Source organism: Impatiens glandulifera, chromosome 2 (genome assembly GCF_907164915.1).
Source record: "Impatiens glandulifera chromosome 2, dImpGla2.1, whole genome shotgun sequence".
In the NCBI taxonomy this organism is placed as follows: Eukaryota; Viridiplantae; Streptophyta; class Magnoliopsida; order Ericales; family Balsaminaceae; genus Impatiens; species Impatiens glandulifera.
In genome coordinates, this window is record NC_061863.1 from 58,000,903 (window position 1) to 58,020,250 (window position 19,348).

Genomic DNA, 19,348 nt, shown 5'->3' on the forward strand with positions numbered 1-19,348 from the left:
ACATCACCAAAAATGTAAGAACAAACACATACACCGTAAGAACTTAGCGAATCGGGAGGTACTTAGCGAATCGAGAGGTACCTAGCGAAACCGTTAACTGAACATAAGACAGCATTAACCATACATAATTAATCAGAAACAAACAATAAAACTTAACATGCAAAAACCCTAAACAAAAAATCTGAAACAAACACCTAAACTTAACATGCAAAGACCAAAATCCATAAACAAAAAACCAGAAAATGATCGGTCACCACTAGGTATTTAGCGAATCGCTAGGTACTTACCGAATCGGGAGGTACCTAGCGAAACCCTAATGGCAAAAAAATATACTGAACAGAAACACTTAACATTACACTTAACATGCAAAAACCGAAACCCATGAACAAAAAAGCAGAAAATGATAGGCGGGGAGAAGAATGAACAAACCTTAATGACGAACGAGAAGAAAGAAGAAATGATCGGCCTTGACAAGATTCAGTGAAGAGAAAATGGGTTAGAGAGAGAGAGTTGGGGCGGTTGAAATGAAATGTTCTGAAATTTTTGAATATATAAGGTCTAGCGCGTGTGCGTACGCGCGTCTCTTCAACTTCCGTAGCGAGTTGGGAGGTACTTAGCGAATCGGGAGGCACTTAGCGAATCGGGAGGTACTTAGCGAATCGGGAGGCACTTAGAGAATTGGGAGGTACTTAGCGAATCGGGAGGTACTTAGCGAATCGCGAGGTCAACGAGCTCCAGCTAAGAGAAGATGGTTTGAATACGTTTTCGCTACTATATTTGTTTAATAACGAAATCGAATTCAAACCATTCTCCTAGCTGGAGCTCGTAGTACTTAGCGAATCGTCAAGTACAAAATTTTTTATTGGTTTCATAAGTAATCTATCTCGTTTGACAAGGTATCAACAACAAAGTCATGGTTTTGAAAAGAACATTGTTAACAAAACAAACCTTATAATTTTACATGGAAACATTTAGATTCTTCAAAAAAAGTCTTTGAAGAAGCTATCATTGAACTCCAGATAAGAGAAAATTGTTTGAAATTTATTTCTTTAGCTTAACGACTAACGAAATCAAAGTCATCCAATCTTTGCTTATCTGGAGGTCAATGATAGATTCTTCAAAGGCATTTTCTGAAGAATCTAAATGTTTCTAATGTAAAATTAGAAGGTTTGTTTTGTTAACACAGGTTCTCTTCATAACCATGAAGTGATGTAGATACCTTGTCAAATGAAGTTCATGATTAACTATAAATAACAAAAAATCTTGACACTTAGCGAATCGCGAGGTACTACTTAGCGAAACGGTAAGTCCGTAGCGAAACGGTAAGCAGATCTGAAACGGAAACACATACGCTCTTATCAGACAGAGATTTTCTGCAAATATGAACGAATAACAAATAATAACCTAACGAAATGCTCAAACATGAACCAATATGAACCATATAGCAAATAAGAATCAACAAATACGACCAAAACGAAATATGAAAAGGTTTTTGAAATGAAGAAAATGTAAACAAGAACATAACTGTTTATCACATCTGAAATGAAGATCTACCTCGACGACCTTCAAATAGTTAGAATCGGAGACCTGCACATAAACCCTAAAATCAGAAACCTGCATGCAAAATAGATTTAGGGTTAGAAATCGGCAATAGATAAACATAAATGAATTAGTTAGGTTAGAAGAGCTTGTAAATCTGATCTGTATAGATTTGTATGGAGTGAAGGAAACTCCGTCGCCGTCGTCGCCGCCGGCCGTCGTCGTCGCCGGCCACCGTGAAGTGAAGGAGAGAATTGGAGAAGAGAGAGAAAGAAATTTAAGGAAATGAAAATATTTGAGTATTTATACAAACCCCTAATCCACTTAGCGAAACGCTAAGTCACTTAGCGTTTCGCGACAAGTGCAAAATCGTATAAAAAAAATAAAGCACCACGAGCGCAAATAAAATAATAAATTACCATCAGATGAAATAACCTCATCTTTGAGGTTATTTGATCAAATTTCTCCATAAAATTTGGAAAAAGATTCACTCTAATCACGTAAATTCACCCACTTCGGCTTACTCACTACTTAGATGAGATATGTGATCAATATGTGATGTTAATTAGTTATAATTATATTCATTAATATCTTTTAATTAGTTATAATTATATTCATAAGTTATACCTTCTTAATCACACGAATAACTTTTTAAGACATTTAACTTTTGCTAAAATGTAGGGGTCTTTATATTTATTGTTGTTTATAAATAAATATGTAGATTATTTATTGATTGGTGTAATGTGAAAGCAATGCGTTGATTGTCTAATTGTAAAAGAAGAGAAGAAATGTTATTTGATTAATTCATTTGGATGATTTTTTTTTTCAAAATTATGAATTATCTTCAAATGAAAATCTCATTCAAATTGGAGAATAATTAGTCAAGAATGAAAAGTCCATAAATGCGAAAACTCTGTACCTAGTCAAAAGATATATTTTCTAATATTCCATAACAACAATTATATTTAGTTACTTTTGAATAAGTTTAATTAGATGGCATTAGTAATTAAAATTCATATAGTCAAAAGTTACTTTATCTTTCTTTATATAAATATGAAAATTCAGAAGAAAAAAAACTACAACAGTCGTATGAGTTAGTATTGTTATAATTAGAGAAATTCTTAGGTAATATTATTAATTGTAATTTTTTGTTTATTATTTTCTTTATTACATTGTTATTGAAAAACTACTAATAATTATTCAATAAAAATGTAATTTATTTTTTCATTCACAATTTCTTGTTCTACTTTCTTCGTTTCATTTCTTTAACATAATTTATCTAATAATTAATGAAACCAGGAGAGCCAGCCTTCTTCAGAAACTGAACTAGTCATTTTAATTAGAATAAAAAAGTATTAATTTTCATTTAATTAAACTTTATATATTTTATATAAGAAAATACACTTGTTTGAAAAAAAAGGTTAAATATTCTCATATTGATTGAAAAAGGTTAATAAATTAGCTAGTTTATAATTAATTTAAACAAGCCTTGATCATGCAATAATATCGTCATGTGATTGATTATAAGAAGTAGAAGAAGGGGTGTGTCTTATTTTTCAAATTGGGTCAAACTCTTTGAAAATTAAGAGTATTTTCAATGAAGATAAAGGAAGATCTATGGCCGAATCATTGACTATAGACTATATTATATAGTGCTGCATTATTTATTTATTTATAAAAAGAGATAAGGATGTTTCATGTTTGTTTTTCTTATCATGTTCAACCTAAACCATGCTGCCTCCTACCTACGAAACCTACGTCTTCACACTATAACTGTTCCTTTCACAACTACTCAAGTCTTGTTTGGTTTTTGGTTGTTCAAATAACTTAAAAAAAATTAAACACAACTTACATTTATTCACTCAAATTTTTTTTTTTAAAATTAAAAAAGAACTAGCATGACAATCCACAATCATGGTCACCCACTTAAATTCAAAGCGTTTTCAGATTAAATTGAATCCGTGACCTTATGGTCTCTTAAGTCGACTCTTATCAGTACACTATCTTGGTACACTATCTTGGTGGAGTATTTATCAACTCATTTTGTGTGTACACCAAATTTTATTTTTATTTTCAATTTTTAAGTTCACCTATATCTAAATCCTAATTTGAATATATTTGTTTGCTGTTATAGAAGCCAATAATATATTAATTAAAAAAATAATTTGGTTGAATGAATGAAACCAACTATTACGACCTATCGACCATGTGGCTGACAGATAAATCTTGAATGATATGGTTCCACTACTAAGCCAATGGTATATGTCCACCTAGATAGGGACCTTGCTCTGCTGTTCTAACGACTCCACGTGTCCGGTCGACAGAAGAAGCTAGATAGCTCCTTCATAATTCATACACATACACAAATATAAATAAATAATATCTTTACAACCAATTTCCGAAGAATTTATAAGTCAAACGATAAGACTCATTCTTTTTTTCTTTGTGTAAGAATTTCTAATAGCTGGTCGGCACTTACTTTTATTTCCTTATTGAAATATGTAATTTGAATTATAATTTAGTAAGTTTTTACAGGAATTAATTTTATAATAAATAGTGTGAAGAGGGCTAACAATTGAATTAAATTGAATTTTAAAATTGAATCCAAATTGTGGGTAGTTTGAAGGAATGTAAGACCAGCTGTTGTTGGGGTCCTCCTTCAACTTTATCCATCCCAATCCATCCATTTTAAATCATTTAATAATAATAATTATATATAAAGTAAATTTAATTTCATAAAAATACCTTATACCACTTTTACACGTTCGTATATTATATGTTTTACTTTTTAATCATACATTTTTTTTTATCAATTAAAATACTAAATTATTCTTAATTTATTTTTTTTTATTAAATTTTAAAATAAAATAAAAAAAATTGTTAATTGATTCTAATTTTTTTTTTTTAAAATAACCCACTTTTTGATTAAACAAGATTTTATTTAATTACATTTGTTTTTATAAAATTCAAGATCAAACAAGTGTTGGAAGGTCAACTAACACCAATTTATGTGATAATGGCTAAAAGCCGAAATAGATGGTCATTTGGGCAATTAACATAACGACCGTTGACTTTTTAAGATTTTAACTTCTTCTCATCTCATAGTCTACAAAGAAATTATAAAACTAATGCTTGCTTACCTCATCCATCCATTTTTTTCTTTTCTTTCTTACTTGTTTTCATAAATCAACTAATCAAATTTATATGAGAAAATACTATCTGTTATATTAATATGTTTTTTTAATCTATTTGAAGATTAATTATATTTAAAAAAAAACAAAAAAAAAAACTCATATGTACTAGTATAGTAGTATAATTGTAGTTTTTTAAACAAATTCTAAAGTGACATAAACTTTCCCTCCCTAAGGCATAGGGGAATTATTCATTTTGAAATTTAAGTTACAAAAACAAATAATTATACATTTAAAAATGTTTCATAATGTTGATCAGAGAACTTAAATAATAAAATGTGACCGAAACATATCCTAAATCTTTAAGCATAAGAAAAAGAATTAGAAAAATATAAACGACCAAGGTCTAGTTTCCAACACGAAGCTTCTAGAAGGGCATTCCGGTCATTGAGTACATATAAATACCTAATCCTATAAGTTAGGTAAGCAAGCCGTATGTTTATCTCTATTTGGATAAGCTTAAGTAAAGCCTTCATTATTAATTCAAATACAATTTCCAAAGTGATAATTATTTTATTATTTATAATAATCGTTTCACTTAAACCCTCGTATAATAATAGGTTTTCATATATCCCTTAACCCTCAATTACCGTGGTATCTATCTAAAGATCAACTATAAATAAATAAATTTATAGGGACGAAACAACAAAATTTGAAATAAGATGGGCTTGTAAAAATTTTGCAGCAATTTTTAAAAATAATAAGAAAATTATGAATATAAAAAATTATTTTTGCCCAATTTTCTAATAATTAGATAAGTAAATAGAGAAATTAATTTAAAAAATTAGGAATTAATGTCATATTTGTAAAATAATAAAATGATTATATATTTGAGAACATTATTTTATCACACAAAATTATCTTTAAACCATGTAATCACTTCTTCAAATACTTATTTTATCAAATTAAAATTTTAAATACATAATTTTTTTTTATAATAATTCAACCAACTAAAAATACAAATAACTTACATTTTTCATCAAACAATATATATTTTTTAAAATTAAATAAAATCCCCAAATAACCCAACACCAAACAAGTTATATTCTTGGTAAAAGATGCTAAAAAATGTATATATTTTATTCTTTTGCAAATAGTGATTTTTTTTATCACATTATTTTTTGTAAAAAAGGCTAAAAAGTCTTTAGTTTAAAAGTAATATACATTTTTATAATAAACCAAATTTGTAATCAAAATCAAGTAAAAACCATGACCAATTATATCCCAAGACGCGGTTGGTTCTCTTCCCCTTCCACCATGCACCTATAAATACATCTTTCTGAAACCCTTTTGAGTTCAAAATACACCAATCTAAGAACAAAATCAAGAAGATCATACATAATTCATAAAAATGATGGATTTCGATAGAAAATTGAATATGGTTACCTCTTCCGATAAGCCGATCAAGTCTCCAAGGCTATCCAACAAATTCAGCATCTCAATTCCAACGATTGTTCGTCTTGGAGAGGTCTCCCCAGCGACGGATTCCGCCTGTTCAGCCTACGAACACTATCTCCGATTGCCGGACCTTAAGAAGCTATGGGATTGCAAGGAATTCCCAGATTGGAAAAACGAGTCAATCCTCAGACCAGCCTTACAAGCTCTCGAGATCACCTTCCGCTTGGTTTCCACTGTTTTGTCCGATCCCAGACCCTATTCCAACCGGAGGGAATGGAAACGGAAGCTCGAGTCATTGGCGATGAATCAAGTTGAACTCATAGCTATGATCTGTGAGGATGAAGAGGAGTTCTCCGATACACAAGGAAAACCCCCGACAATCGGATTGTTCTCATCGGCCGGGGTTTTATCTAGAGAAGACAGCTCGACGGAGGTCTGGAAACTCTCGTCCAATACAACCGTGGTCAGCCGCGGCAGCGAATCGAGTCTTCTTCCTCGACTGGCAACGTGGCGGACGGCGGAGGATATCGCGCAGAACATTCTCTACTCCATCGAGTGCGAGATGAGGAGATGTCCTTACACTTTAGGTCTCGGCGAACCGAACTTGAGCGGAAAACCTAACCTAGATTACGATCTGATCTGCAAGCCGTACAATCTTCAATCCCTGAAGAAACCTCCGTCCGATGATTTCAATCACGAGAATCAAACGGTTTACACCACTCACCAGATCCTCGAGTGCTGGATCCGCGTATCACATGAGATTCTCCACCGAGTCGTTGATCGAATCGATTCGAACGAGTTTGAGAGAGCAGCAAACGACTGTTGGATGATCGAAAGAATATGGAAAGTTCTAGAACAGATTGAAGACTTACACCTACTAATGGATCCAAACGATTTCCTCCGCCTAAAAAGCCAGTTAACGGTTAAGTCAGACTCCTCCTCCTCCGCAGCATTCTGTTTCCGATCGAGATCCTTGATCGATATAACGAAGAAGTCGAAGAATCTACGGCATAAGTTGCCGGACATCCTTGGCGTAGAGGTGGATCCTCTAGGCGGACCGAGGATACAGGAGGCGGCGATGAATCTGTACAGGAAGAAAACGAAGAAGACGGAGTTTGAGAAGATCCATCTGATTCAGTCGATGCAGGCAATCGAATCAGCGATGAAAAGGTTCTACTACGCGTACAAACAAGTGTTGGTGATCATGGTTGGAAGCTTGGAGGCTCAGGGAAACCAGTCGTTCGTATCGGAGGATTCGTTGGCTCATATCTTCTTGGAGCCGACGTATTTTCCGAGCCTCGACGCAGCCAAGACGTTTCTTGGAGATTATTGGGAACAGGGAAGAAGGAACAAGAATTCAGTACAGATAGAGACCGAGTCAACTCATTCGTTTGAATGAAAGAAAGAAAAATAAAAAATATATATTATGATCGAAATATACTAGTACTTTTACTTGTTACCAATATAAATTCATTATTTTTCTATGAAATTTTGAAATCGCAATCTTACTAAACCTTATATGAAATCAAATTATTACAAAATAATTGGTATCTTTGTTTTGTTCACTTAAGCTAGATTTAAAGTTGAAATCAAATTAAAAATTTCTTAAACATGAGTCACAATACATAGTAAACATATTTTATTATTAAGAGTTAAGTTGTTTTTAACTACCATTGAATTAATTAAGTGTACAATAATTTTAATCTAATTGGCTTATTATATTTCATTTGGATTTACATTTGAAAATACTAAATTAAAGCAAGTCTTTTAATGATACAAGCATGTTAATCCCTTAGTTACACCATTTTAAATAAACAAAATTACCATAATGAATAAGATTTTATTATAAATTATATGAAAATCTCTCTCTATATTTTTAATAGAAAATAGGTATTTTGATTGAATATATATTGTCAAGAATTAATATGGTGACGGATTGACTTAGCATGTTAAGTTTTAATTATATCATAAATATTTATATAAATTATATCGTTGAGCAAGTTTCTTAACATTCTGTTATTTTTAAAATTTAAGTACAGGGTCATTATTTAATAAAATCTTGATAATTTTATAAATAAATAAATAATGTTGTGGTACCAATTTTTTTAAAAGTCATAATTTTATTTATTAAAAATAAAGGTTACAAACAAGTATTAATAGAATGCATTGAAATATTATAAAGTTGATAAACTTTATTTTGTTTTAACATAAGCTTAACCCAAGAATTAAAAAAAAATATATATATATATTTGTTTTTAACAAAAACTTAATCCTTAGAGAATTTAAAAAAAAATGAATAAATAGTAATAATAGTAATAATTTACGTTTCAATTCGGTTTTAAAAAAATATAAAATAATTTTACAATAAAATTATAAAACATGATAGTAAAAAAAATCAAAATATTATATTTTTTGATTTTTTTATTTTAAAAAAAAAAGAAGACAAAGGCGATTGATTCGATAAATTGGGATTGGAAACAGATGACATGACGCGTGGAGGATGGAAGTTCACGCGTGGAGGAGAAATGGAGAAAGTAGAAATGCTTTATTTCCTACACGAAAAACACTCTTGTCCACTCCTCCTCCATTAGATCCACTCCCTCCGGAGCTCAAATATTTTCCATCTCTACAGTAAATATATAATACCACCACTCATTTCCCATTTGCTATCTTTTACAAATTTCCTATTTTCCATCCATGGCCATTCCCTGGACATCAAACAAGTTCTAGAAAAGAATTGGAATTGGAATCCCCAAGCATCATCAAGATCATGGTTCGTCTTAATTCTCCGGCTAGGTTGGTGTTGAGGACCACCGGTAGCCATTGCACACCGTCCACAATCTCTTCTGCTGGTAACATTTCATACCCTTTTCTTTTTTCTTCTTCTAGACAGATCAGATCATTAATTAGACCCACCTGTATTTCACAGGTTGGGTTGGATTGAAAGTAACGAATGCAGGTTCTGGATTGTCATCGACTTCTTCCTCTCTTGTTTTCCTTTTTAGATTTCATGGACTAGTCGTCTCTTCTTTATCTCATCTGCATTTAAAACAGACCTTCTTCCGTTAAACCAACCAAACCAAACCAAATATCATCTCTTAGCTAGCTAGGTTTTGTCTCCTTTCCTTCTTCCCCTCCCCCACTGAAAACCCACCTAGATTCTGTGATATGAGAATGGTGCTAGAAGCTGCACAATTCTCTCATCAAAACATTATTGTATCCCCCAAAGCTGCAGTTTCTTCAAGTATTAGTAGTGGTAATAGAGAACGCTCTGTTCTACATAGATTCCCTCGATCCACCAGTCTTAAATCATTCGAGAATTTGCAATCCCAACATCTTGGGAAACGCCATACTTTGAGAAGAGCTTCAAGTGCCAGTTTTGATGGATCGTCGTTAAACCATATCATGCTTGGCATAGAGCCTGAAGTTCCTGTCTGGCCTGAGCGGGAGAGAGTTCAACAGGAGATGATGTGGGATAACATTGAAAGAAGAGCGAATGCCCTGGATTTTCCTCTTTCACTCAGGATGATAAAGAAGAAACAACAGATAATGAAGGAGGGTATAAGCCAATTGGGATTGGATTCCGATTCGGGTCTGGCTTGCACCTATTCATTTCAAAAGGCATTCTCTTCAATGGTGTCTATTGTTCTTGAACTTCAAGGAAAGGCACTGCAAATGAGAGAAACCGTAACCTCGGAAGATTTGAATTTGCTTATAGACGGAGTACAAAGAGAGCTGCACAGGTCTTTCGCGTGGCTATTTCAACAAGTCTTTTCCCGAACACCTACTTTCATGACTGAAGTGATGATCCTTCTCTCGGACTTCTGCCTACTTTCTGTAGAAAATGGATTAATACCATCAGTTGCTGAAGAAGAAGAAGAAACAGAAGTGTTGAAGGAAACTACAATTCCAACCCCTCTGCCCGATCAAATCCCTGGAAATGTAGCTGAAGAAGCTAGTCTGATACAACAAAAGCAGGAAGAAGTGGTGCTGAAGGACTCTGTTTCTCCTCCCCGAGTGGAGCTTGAACCAGAACATTACTACGAATATCTGAGAACAGACCTTGCTTACCAAATGCATCTGTTTGAAGATCCGCATAATACTCTCCTTCTGTGTAATTATGCGCAGTTTCTCCAACTTGTTGCACACGATTACGACAGGTAAAACAAAATACCCTTTCTTCCATATTTATACAATTTGTGATTGGTTGCTAACGCTGATCCAACTCATTTATATATGTGTAAAAATAAAAACAGGGCAGAAGAGTGTTATAAGCGCGCAATACAAATAGATCCATCAGATGCAATGGGGTTGACATTATACGCAAACTTCTTGTGGGTGGTTAGGAAAGATCTTATGGGTGCTGAAGAACGATATGTAGAAGCAGTTGCAACGGAACCAGAGAATCCTTATCACTCTTCTATATATGCCAATTTCCTATGGAACACCGGTGGCAAAGACACATGTTTTCCTCTTGACACACCCTAAAAAGAAGTTTTCTAAACTGCTGCTGCAATTGATCAAGAAACAGTTTACATGCTTAATGAATGGAGGGTTTTGAGATCTATAATTTCTTTGTTTTTGTTTTCTGTAAAATGAAGAAGAAGGGTAGAAGTAGTAGTCTACTCTAATGCTGCATTGACATTCATGGGGATGTCTTAAAAGAATGTTTCTTGGCAAAGAAAGATCATTATTTTACCTTTGGGAAACCTTCATTCAATGCCTGAGTATTTGTTTTTCATATAAGATTGTACTAACAGATTGTTCATTATTTTTCTTTTTACTAGAAAATAGAATGGATTTCTTTTACTTTATTGACAAAAATCTTCAATTTTGGTCTCTTTCCTCTCATCTATTACTATTATATCAGTACAATTACATTTGGAAATAATTTATAATTGAGCAAGTGGAAACACCTTTTGGATTTGGAGCTGGGATGTTAAATTTATGAATATATATAATTATGATTTAAAATATTATTTTATCTAAATTAATATTTTAAAATTAATATTAAGGCTAGCCAGTTTACACAAAAAAATCAAGTTTTAGTAATTTATTTTTAGTTCATGGTCGACTTATTTAACCTAGTTAATAAACATGTCACAATTTTGTCGACCAAAAATAGAGTTAAATTGGGTTGGGTTCAAATCAATAATGTCCAGTTTATATGAATTACAATTAAATAAGTCAATGTTTAAGATTCGACGAACCCTAATTAATAAAGTTGGAAGTTATTGGTGTCGGCTGCCCTTTTATGAGGCTGAATTGGGCTTCGGTAGGCCCATTTGAGTGGCTTGTCTAAAGACATCCATTAGTTGATTGGCCCAATGAAGAAAATGAGGCATGGTTGGCCATATAATTTTTTTATAATTAAATTTATTTAATTATAATAAAATTTATTTAATTATAATAAAATTAATTTAATTCAAAATGACAAAAATTCATGTCTATATATTTAATGTCACTCAGTTTAATATATTCAGCAAATCACCCATCAATATAGAGAGTTTACTTAAAAGATTAAAATGTTAAATTTAATTATCTAAAAGTGTTCTAAGTTCAAGCGGAAATTATGACGATGGAGTGTCATTATGTTCTCATTTAATTCTAAAAAAAAAAAGTTCAACAGTGAATTTAAATAAAAAAAAACAATTAATTCAATCTAGGAACACCTCTAAAATACGGGAAATTGGATGAAATGACCCCCCAAATAAGGCTATTTGCATCCGTGGTCACCAGATAATTGAAATTGATCTGGTGACCACTTAATTTTTTTTGGACGAAATTACCCTTTTCGCGTAACGCGAAGGGACTTCGCGTTTCGCGAAGTGAGACTCTGTGAAAAGTCCAGAATACCCTTACTATATAATAAAATCCGGCCATCTTTTTTCATTTCTTTTCTTCTTCTTCTCTCTCTTCCCTTCCTCTTTTCTCCTCCTTCTCTCTAATCTCGCCGGCGACGGAGTTCAACGGCGGCACTCAATGAGCTCCACGACGAGCACAAGCACTGTAACAATTGGTAAGTTTATGTATTTCAAGTTTATTGTTGTTCATTTATGCATTTTCGAATCACTGCGTTGTTTAGGGTTTCATCTGATGATACTTCCCGTTTCGCTAAGTACTTCCCGTTTCGCTAAGTACTTCCCGTTTCGCTAAGTACTTCCCGTTTCGCGAAGGGTTTCCATTTCACAGTATTAATTATCCCGTTTCCAATTTATCTTGCAGCCGAAGTTTTCGTTTTCTATAATGGAGAGTGGAAAGTTGATGCTAATGGAATATGGTTTTTTGATGCCTCTTCAATCAAAACATTGGATTTACCCCAAAGTACTCGTTATGCTGAATTAATTGATAAACTCCATGAAAGACTTCAAGTGCAGAAATCTACCTATGATTTAGTGCTGCAAGTGAAGTATGATATTCCGAATATCACAAATCCTAAACCCGTTTTTATTGAAGATGATGAGGATCTGAACATATATTTATCACGCTTGATTTTGGGTAGAACTGTGTCACCATTGTTTGTGTCTGTAGTAGAGAAGTCACAATTTACTAAAGAAAAGATACCACTACTTACCTACCCAACTCAAGAAAGTATTCTCCCACAATTTACTCAGAAAATTGTACCAGAAGCTTTACCCTCGGAGGTCTTTGTTGAAAGTAATGAAGCCGGAGATAACTCTTTGCCTCACATCCCACTTACTCAGGACTTGCATGCATCGTTACCTACACCGCATAGTGCGAGAAGAGCATCAACGGGTACACCTACTAGTGCAAGAAGATCATCATTTGGTACACCAAGTAGTGCAAGAAGGTCATCATTTGGTACACCATCGACAGACATATCACCCACAGACATATCACCGACAGACATATCACCGACAGACATATCACCGACAGACCCCTCATTTGCGTTGGCGTTAACTACTGAAACTGTATTGGAAGTCGGTGCCTTCTTTGAAAATAAAAAAGAACTACAACTGATGCTATATAAATATGCGATGGCTAATCATTTTGAATTCAAGGTGGAGAAGTCAAGAAAACATCTTTGGTATGTGAAATGTTTGGATGAGAAATGCAAGTGGAGATTGCGTGCCGTGAAAGGTAAATTATCTGAGATGTTTGAGATCCGGAAATTCGACCAACAACACTCATGCTCAGTTCTATCTAGGCCAGAGAAAAAAATGCAAACACCAGCATGGGTTATTGGGCAGTGCGTGAAGAGTAAGTATATGGACCATCACCATAATCACTTGCCTAAGAAAATAATTGAAGACATGCAGGCAACTTATGGGGTAAATTTGACTTATAATAAGGCTTGGAGGGCTAGGGAAATGGCATTAGTGGCGGTGCGAGGAACGGTTGAGGATTCATATGAAAAATTACCCTCATACTTATACATGTTGGAGAAGCATAATCCTGGTACCATAACAGACATCCAAACAGACGAGTTCGGGCACTTCAAGTATATGTTCATGTCCCTAGGCCTCTCTATTAGGGGTTTCAAAGCATTTTGTCGTCCCGTATTGTGTGTTGATGCCAGTTTTCTTAAGCACAAGGTGGGAGGTCAACTATTGGTGGCTATTGCATTAGATGCTAATGAACAATTATATCCTGTCGCATTCGGAGTTGTTGATTCAGAGAATAATAACTCTTGGACTTATTTTATGCAAAAATTGAGAGAAGCAATTGGATTAGTTGATGATCTCGTCTTCGTATCCGATAGACACCCAAGCATCGCCAATGCCTTATGTGCTGTTTTTCCAGAAGCATACCACGGTGCGTGCACATATCACATAAAGATGAATATCAACGCGAAATTCAAAACTGATAATTGTCATATGGAGTTTGATATGGCTTCTCGTGCGTACACCGTCCACGAATTCAATCGTTTTTTTGACAAGATAAGGGTTAAAGATAATAGGATTGCTGCCTATTTGGAAGAAATTGGATTTCAAAGATGGAGTAGAGCATTTTTCCCCGGTAAGCGATACAATCAACTAACAAGCAATTATGCTGAGAGTTTTAATAGTCAGAGCAGGGAAGCCAGAAAGTACCCCATTTCCTCAATGGCGGAGTATTTAAGAGTGACAATACAAGGTTGGTTTAATGAGAGAAGAGAAAGAGCGTCCAACCACCGAGAAGTGTTATCTCCAACATATGAAAAGTGGTTACGTGAGGGATTCGAGAAGGCTAGATTCTATACAGTATCATCGCTTAACCGATTCGAGTTTTATGTGCATGACAATCAATCTCATTTTAAAGTCAATTTGAAAGACATGAACTGCACTTGTAGGGTATTTGAAGTTTCTGGTCTTCCTTGTACTCATGCAATGGCTGCTGCCCGTCACCGCAATTTGGTTTGTTATGACTTTTGTTCAAGGTATTATTCAGCTCACATGTTCAATCTATTTAACCAATTGTTTAATCGTTTTATTTTCCATTCTTACAGATATTACACAACTGAATCTTGGATGAATGCATATGCGGAGACATGTTACCCTGCTAGTTTATCTGCTTACTGTAGGAGCACTTAACGCTTATCTGTATTATGTACTTAAGTTGTAATCTGTATTATGTACTTAACGCTTCGCTAAGTACTTAACGCTTCGTACTCTTTCACCAAGGCGTACTCTTTCATACCAAACACAAGTTCTTGCCCATTGATATTGAAAGTAATCTCCTTGGAGGTTGAGGTTACCCTCCTAAGCAACATGTGATGTACAATAGTTCCTGAGAACTGCAACACTGGGGCAGAGACTATATATCGGAATTGGGTATTGTACACCTTCTCCACAAGATCCATTTCCTCAAACTTCGTTACAATCTTCTTAAGGCAGAGGGCGCTTTTCCAAGAAATCCGTCCAGGGAAATCAGGAACGGTGGTTTCTGCCATCTACAAAAGGAACAACAACAAAAATGTAAGATCATATACATAGACCACATCAAACGTTAAGTACTTAACGAAGCGTTAAGTACTTAACGAAGCGTTAAGTACTTAACGAAGCGTTAAGTACTTAGCGAAGCGTTAAGTACTTAGCGAAGCGTTAAGTACTTCGCGAATCCCTAAACCAGAAACAATAACCAACAACCAGAAACAAACATGCAAATATAATGCAATAATCAATAACCAGAAACAAACATTAAACGCTAAACCTAACCAAATAAACTGAAACAGCCAAAACCCTAAAACTAAACATGCAAATATGAAAACCCATAACCAAAAAAAGACATGCAACAACCAAAATAAAACTAACCTGAGATTTATGGGGAATAAATGATAGAGAGGGAGGACACGAGGGGGACGGGAAGATCGGCCTTGTCAATGTGTTCTTCAGTGAGACGGTTGTAGAGAGAGAGGAATCGAGAGGATAGAAGAGGGAAAGAAATGAATGTCCAAATGTTTTATTTTTTAAAATATATGGTATGGCGCGTGCATATACGCGCGCCTCTTCGTCTTCCTACGCGCGCGTGCCGAAGCGTTAAGTACTTAACGAAGCGTTAAGTACTTAACGAAGCGTTAAGTACTTAACGAAGCGTTAAGTACTTAGCGAAGCGTTATGTACTTAGCGAAGCGTTAAGTACTTAACGCTTCGTTAAGTACTTAACGCTTCGCTAAGTACTTAATGCTTCGTTAAGTAACTAGCAGAAACGATATCATCTGCAAATATCATCACAGCCAAAAGAACAATCAATAAGATGAACCAATATGAACTAATAAACCAATATATGAACAAATATGAACATATATGAACAAATATAACCCAATATGAACAAATATGATTCAATATGAACAAATATCACCAAAAAGAACATATTTAGGGTTAGGGTTTCATTAAGAAATACAAATAAGAACATAAATCTGTTATACAAACATAGATTCGGGGATTAGGTTTCTTATCTTGTAGATTTCATTCATAATAGTCGAAGTCGCCGGAGTTTACGCCGCCGGCGACAAAATCCGGAGGAAAGAAAGGAGGAGAGAGAAAGAAAATGAGAGAAATGAAAAAATTTGAGTATATATATCAAGACTGTTTCACTTCGCGAAACGCGAACTCCCTTCGCGTTACGCGAAAAGGGTAAAATCGTCAAAAAAAAAATAAGTGGTCATCAGATCAAAAATTATTAAACATTACCACGGATGCAAATAGCCTTATTTGGGGGGTCATTTCATCCAATTTCCCCTAAAATACCCCGTACAATATAAAATGTTGAAAAGGTAACCTAACTAATTATTATTATTTTGATAATGGATGATATATAGTTAAGATTTGATAGGTAAAAGTATTTTTTTTGAAGGTTTAGTGTTAAATTTGAACACTGGTATAAATTTGATGTGCATAAATAACTTTTACTGACTGAAGCTCCTTCATCGTCTCTCCAAAACCCTAGTAACCCCGGCTTGGCTTTCGTTGGCGACGTCATTCATCGTTCTTTTAGCTTCGATTTCAGAGAATCATTGTTCCTTTTCTCCTCTCCACAACAAAATGGCTTTCAGCAATCAGACGATTCTACAGCTTCCTCAATTTTCAACAAGCGTTTCAGCGAAGGTTCACCCTCTCGTTATCTTCAATATATGTGATTGCTTTGTCCGTCGTCCTGATCAAACCGACCGAGTCATCGGAACTCTCCTTGGATCCGTCCTTCCCGATGGTACCATTGATATTCGAAACTCTTACGCCGTTCCTCACAACGAATCATCGGATCAGGTTCGAAATTCTTACGCCGTACCAATTTGATGATGTTTTAGATGATTCTGTGATAGCTAACTTGTTAGATCTATTTTTGTAACAAGTGATTTAGTTATTGAGACATTGGATATAGATCTCTTCTAATTTATTTTTTACACTTTTGTGGTGTTGTAGGTTGCATTGGATATAGATTATCATCATAATATGTTGTCATCCCACCAGAAGGTGAATTCAAAAGAAGTTATTGTTGGATGGTAACTACTAAATCCCCTTTTTTAGTTACAAGAGCAACATGTTTCTCCATCCACTTCATTATAGACGTGATGATTCAAGCGTATAAAAAACTCTATTGATAACCCTATGTGATGTATGTTTCAAAATGATGAGATCTTCTTCTATTCTATCATATACTATGCATCATCAATCAAGGTTAAATCTTGTGCAGGTTTTCAACTGGGTTTGGAGTGACAGGAGGTAGTGCATTGATCCATGAATTTTACTCGAGGGAGGTTACAAATCCAATTCATCTGACTGTTGATACTGGATTTAAGACTGGAGAGGCTAGCATCAAAGCTTTTGTTTCAGTTAACTTGTCTCTGGGAGATCAGCAACTTGCCACACAGTTTCAAGAAATCCCATTAGATTTACGCATGGTTGAAGCTGAAAGAGTTGGCTGTATGTATATGCTCTTCAACACTACTTTTAAAAATTGTTTAGAGAAATAGTATTAATAATCATTTTGATTATAGTTGATGTTCTGAAGACCACATCGGTGGACAAACTACCTAATGATTTGGAAGGAATGGAAGCATCTATGCAACACTTGCTTGCACTGATAGACGAAGTATACAAATACGTTGATGACGTGGCGGTGAGGAGTTCTTGCTTTTGTACTTGTCAATTTCAGGCTATTCACTGCTGATTTATCTTTTCTCAGGATGGAAGAATTGCACCTGATAACGACATAGGGAGATTTATATCGGAAACTGTGGCTACCATCCCCAAATTCTCATCTCAAGCTTGTGACAAGCTTGTCAATGATAGTTTGCAGGTAAGACTGTTTGTTGGTTCTGAAATTTTCACATGACCTTTTATGTCTAGTTTTTATTGCAAAGTCCAATTTTTTGAAAGTTTTGTTGTGTTTTGACTCGGTTGGCAGGACAATTTATTGTTGCTCTATTTGTCGAGTATCATGAGAACGCAACTCAGTTTGGCAGAGAAGTTGAATACCGCCGTCCATGCACTGTGATGATTGGTGATCTTTTTGCTGTTTGGCAGATTATTTTGTGTGGGCTTTTGCAAAATATATTGAATGATTGCAAATGTTAAACCGAAATGACATTTTCTTCTACTTAGAATAGAATTCCTATTAAACTGAAATGTTGTCTTATAACCATTTATTTTAGTGCAATTTGATTGTGTGCGACTCTGGGTCATGTTAGCTACTGTGTGAGGAATAAATTTGGGTGACAAAAAAAAATTATATATATATATATAAATTGTCATTATCTTGATTATAAATAATAATAAATTATAGGTGGGATGTTGGACTATATTCTAATTGTGGTTAAGTTAGGCACATTATATTCTTAAGGTTCTTTCTTAGAACAGTTGGGAATGGGATGCCTCCTAGCAGGGTTGAATCAAATAATTGTATTATGGCTGTGACTTTCAAATAATTGTATTTTGTATCAAATAATTCCAAAATGATTTATATTTAACATATGATCTTACACTAATCTTCTAAGGGTTAGAACTTGGACAGACAATAAATTTGAATTAATATAACACGAGAGAGTCAAATTGAGTTAATGTATTATTTTTAACATTATGATATAATTGCTCAGTTTCGTTTTAATAATTTCAAATATGTCGCTATAATTACCACTCCAGAATTCTTTATTTAAATGTTTGTTTGACTCAATGATAACTGACTAACCCAGAACATTGGAGTCAAAATAAATGTTTGTTTGACTCGTTGATAGCTGAGTAAACGTTTTAAGTTAAAGGGAGTGTTTCTATTTTATGGGACACTTATAATTAAATGATTATAACTTATTTTTCTAAAAATAAAATAAAATAATAAATAATCTTATAATATCATGAGTTTGTGCATTCTGAATTAAAAGAGTCTTATACTCAGATATTTTTTAAAAGAAGTCTAATTAAAAATTTATTAAATAAGATCATGAAATTCAAATTTTAATACTTAATCCATTGATTAATTCCCATTTAGATTCTATCCACAACGAAAATACATAACTCAATTAAGATTATCGTCTTCATTCTCAATTATCCAATTTTATGAAATCAAATGTTATTCCATATTTATAAAACGTAAAATATAAACATTCTTTTATAATTTTATTCAGATCTCAAAATTCTAGAAGAATTAACTTGTTGATATATATGATAGTACAGTTAAGTTGTGAAATCTATCTCTATTTATAATCTTATAAAAAAATATCTCATTTTCAGTTGATGTGTAAGCATTTAAATACTTTGATTTATATATATATATATATATATATA

General features: G+C 33.8%; 3 protein-coding genes across 3 annotated transcripts; all 3 read left to right on the forward strand.

Moving 5' to 3' along the window:
• The first annotated feature begins 6,043 nt into the window (after window positions 1-6,043).
• Window positions 6,044-7,633, forward strand: LOC124927256 (nematode resistance protein-like HSPRO2). Its single transcript, XM_047467643.1, has one exon. The coding sequence runs from the start codon at window positions 6,082-6,084 to the stop codon at window positions 7,525-7,527; it is 1,446 nt and encodes a 481-aa protein (XP_047323599.1). The 5' UTR covers window positions 6,044-6,081; the 3' UTR covers window positions 7,528-7,633.
• Window positions 7,634-8,684: 1,051 nt separating this feature from the next.
• Window positions 8,685-10,957, forward strand: LOC124927417. Its single transcript, XM_047467821.1, has 3 exons — window positions 8,685-8,980; window positions 9,058-10,288; window positions 10,385-10,957. The coding sequence occupies exons 2-3, from the start codon at window positions 9,297-9,299 to the stop codon at window positions 10,614-10,616; spliced, it is 1,224 nt and encodes a 407-aa protein (XP_047323777.1). The 5' UTR covers window positions 8,685-8,980; window positions 9,058-9,296; the 3' UTR covers window positions 10,617-10,957.
• A 5,547-nt stretch (window positions 10,958-16,504) lies between these two features.
• Window positions 16,505-18,352, forward strand: LOC124926193 (eukaryotic translation initiation factor 3 subunit F-like). The gene is made up of 6 exons (XM_047466377.1): window positions 16,505-16,834; window positions 16,991-17,070; window positions 17,262-17,491; window positions 17,566-17,687; window positions 17,754-17,867; window positions 17,976-18,352. Exons 1-6 carry the CDS (start codon window positions 16,613-16,615, stop codon window positions 18,063-18,065), a joined length of 858 nt encoding a protein of 285 aa, XP_047322333.1. The 5' UTR covers window positions 16,505-16,612; the 3' UTR covers window positions 18,066-18,352.
• The last annotated feature ends 996 nt before the right edge of the window (window positions 18,353-19,348 follow it).

Coding starts and splice junctions, on each gene's coding strand:
- LOC124927256 (XM_047467643.1), top strand. CDS start 6,082: ATGATGGATTTCGATAGAAAATTGAATATGGTTACCTCTTCCGATAAG.
- LOC124927417 (XM_047467821.1), top strand. CDS start 9,297: ATGAGAATGGTGCTAGAAGCTGCACAATTCTCTCATCAAAACATTATT. Junction 10,289..10,384: donor GTTGCACACGATTACGACAG/GTAAAACAAAAT, acceptor AAATAAAAACAG/GGCAGAAGAGTGTTATAAGC.
- LOC124926193 (XM_047466377.1), top strand. CDS start 16,613: ATGGCTTTCAGCAATCAGACGATTCTACAGCTTCCTCAATTTTCAACA. Junction 17,492..17,565: donor TGAAGCTGAAAGAGTTGGCT/GTATGTATATGC, acceptor TTTTGATTATAG/TTGATGTTCTGAAGACCACA. Junction 17,688..17,753: donor AATACGTTGATGACGTGGCG/GTGAGGAGTTCT, acceptor ATCTTTTCTCAG/GATGGAAGAATTGCACCTGA.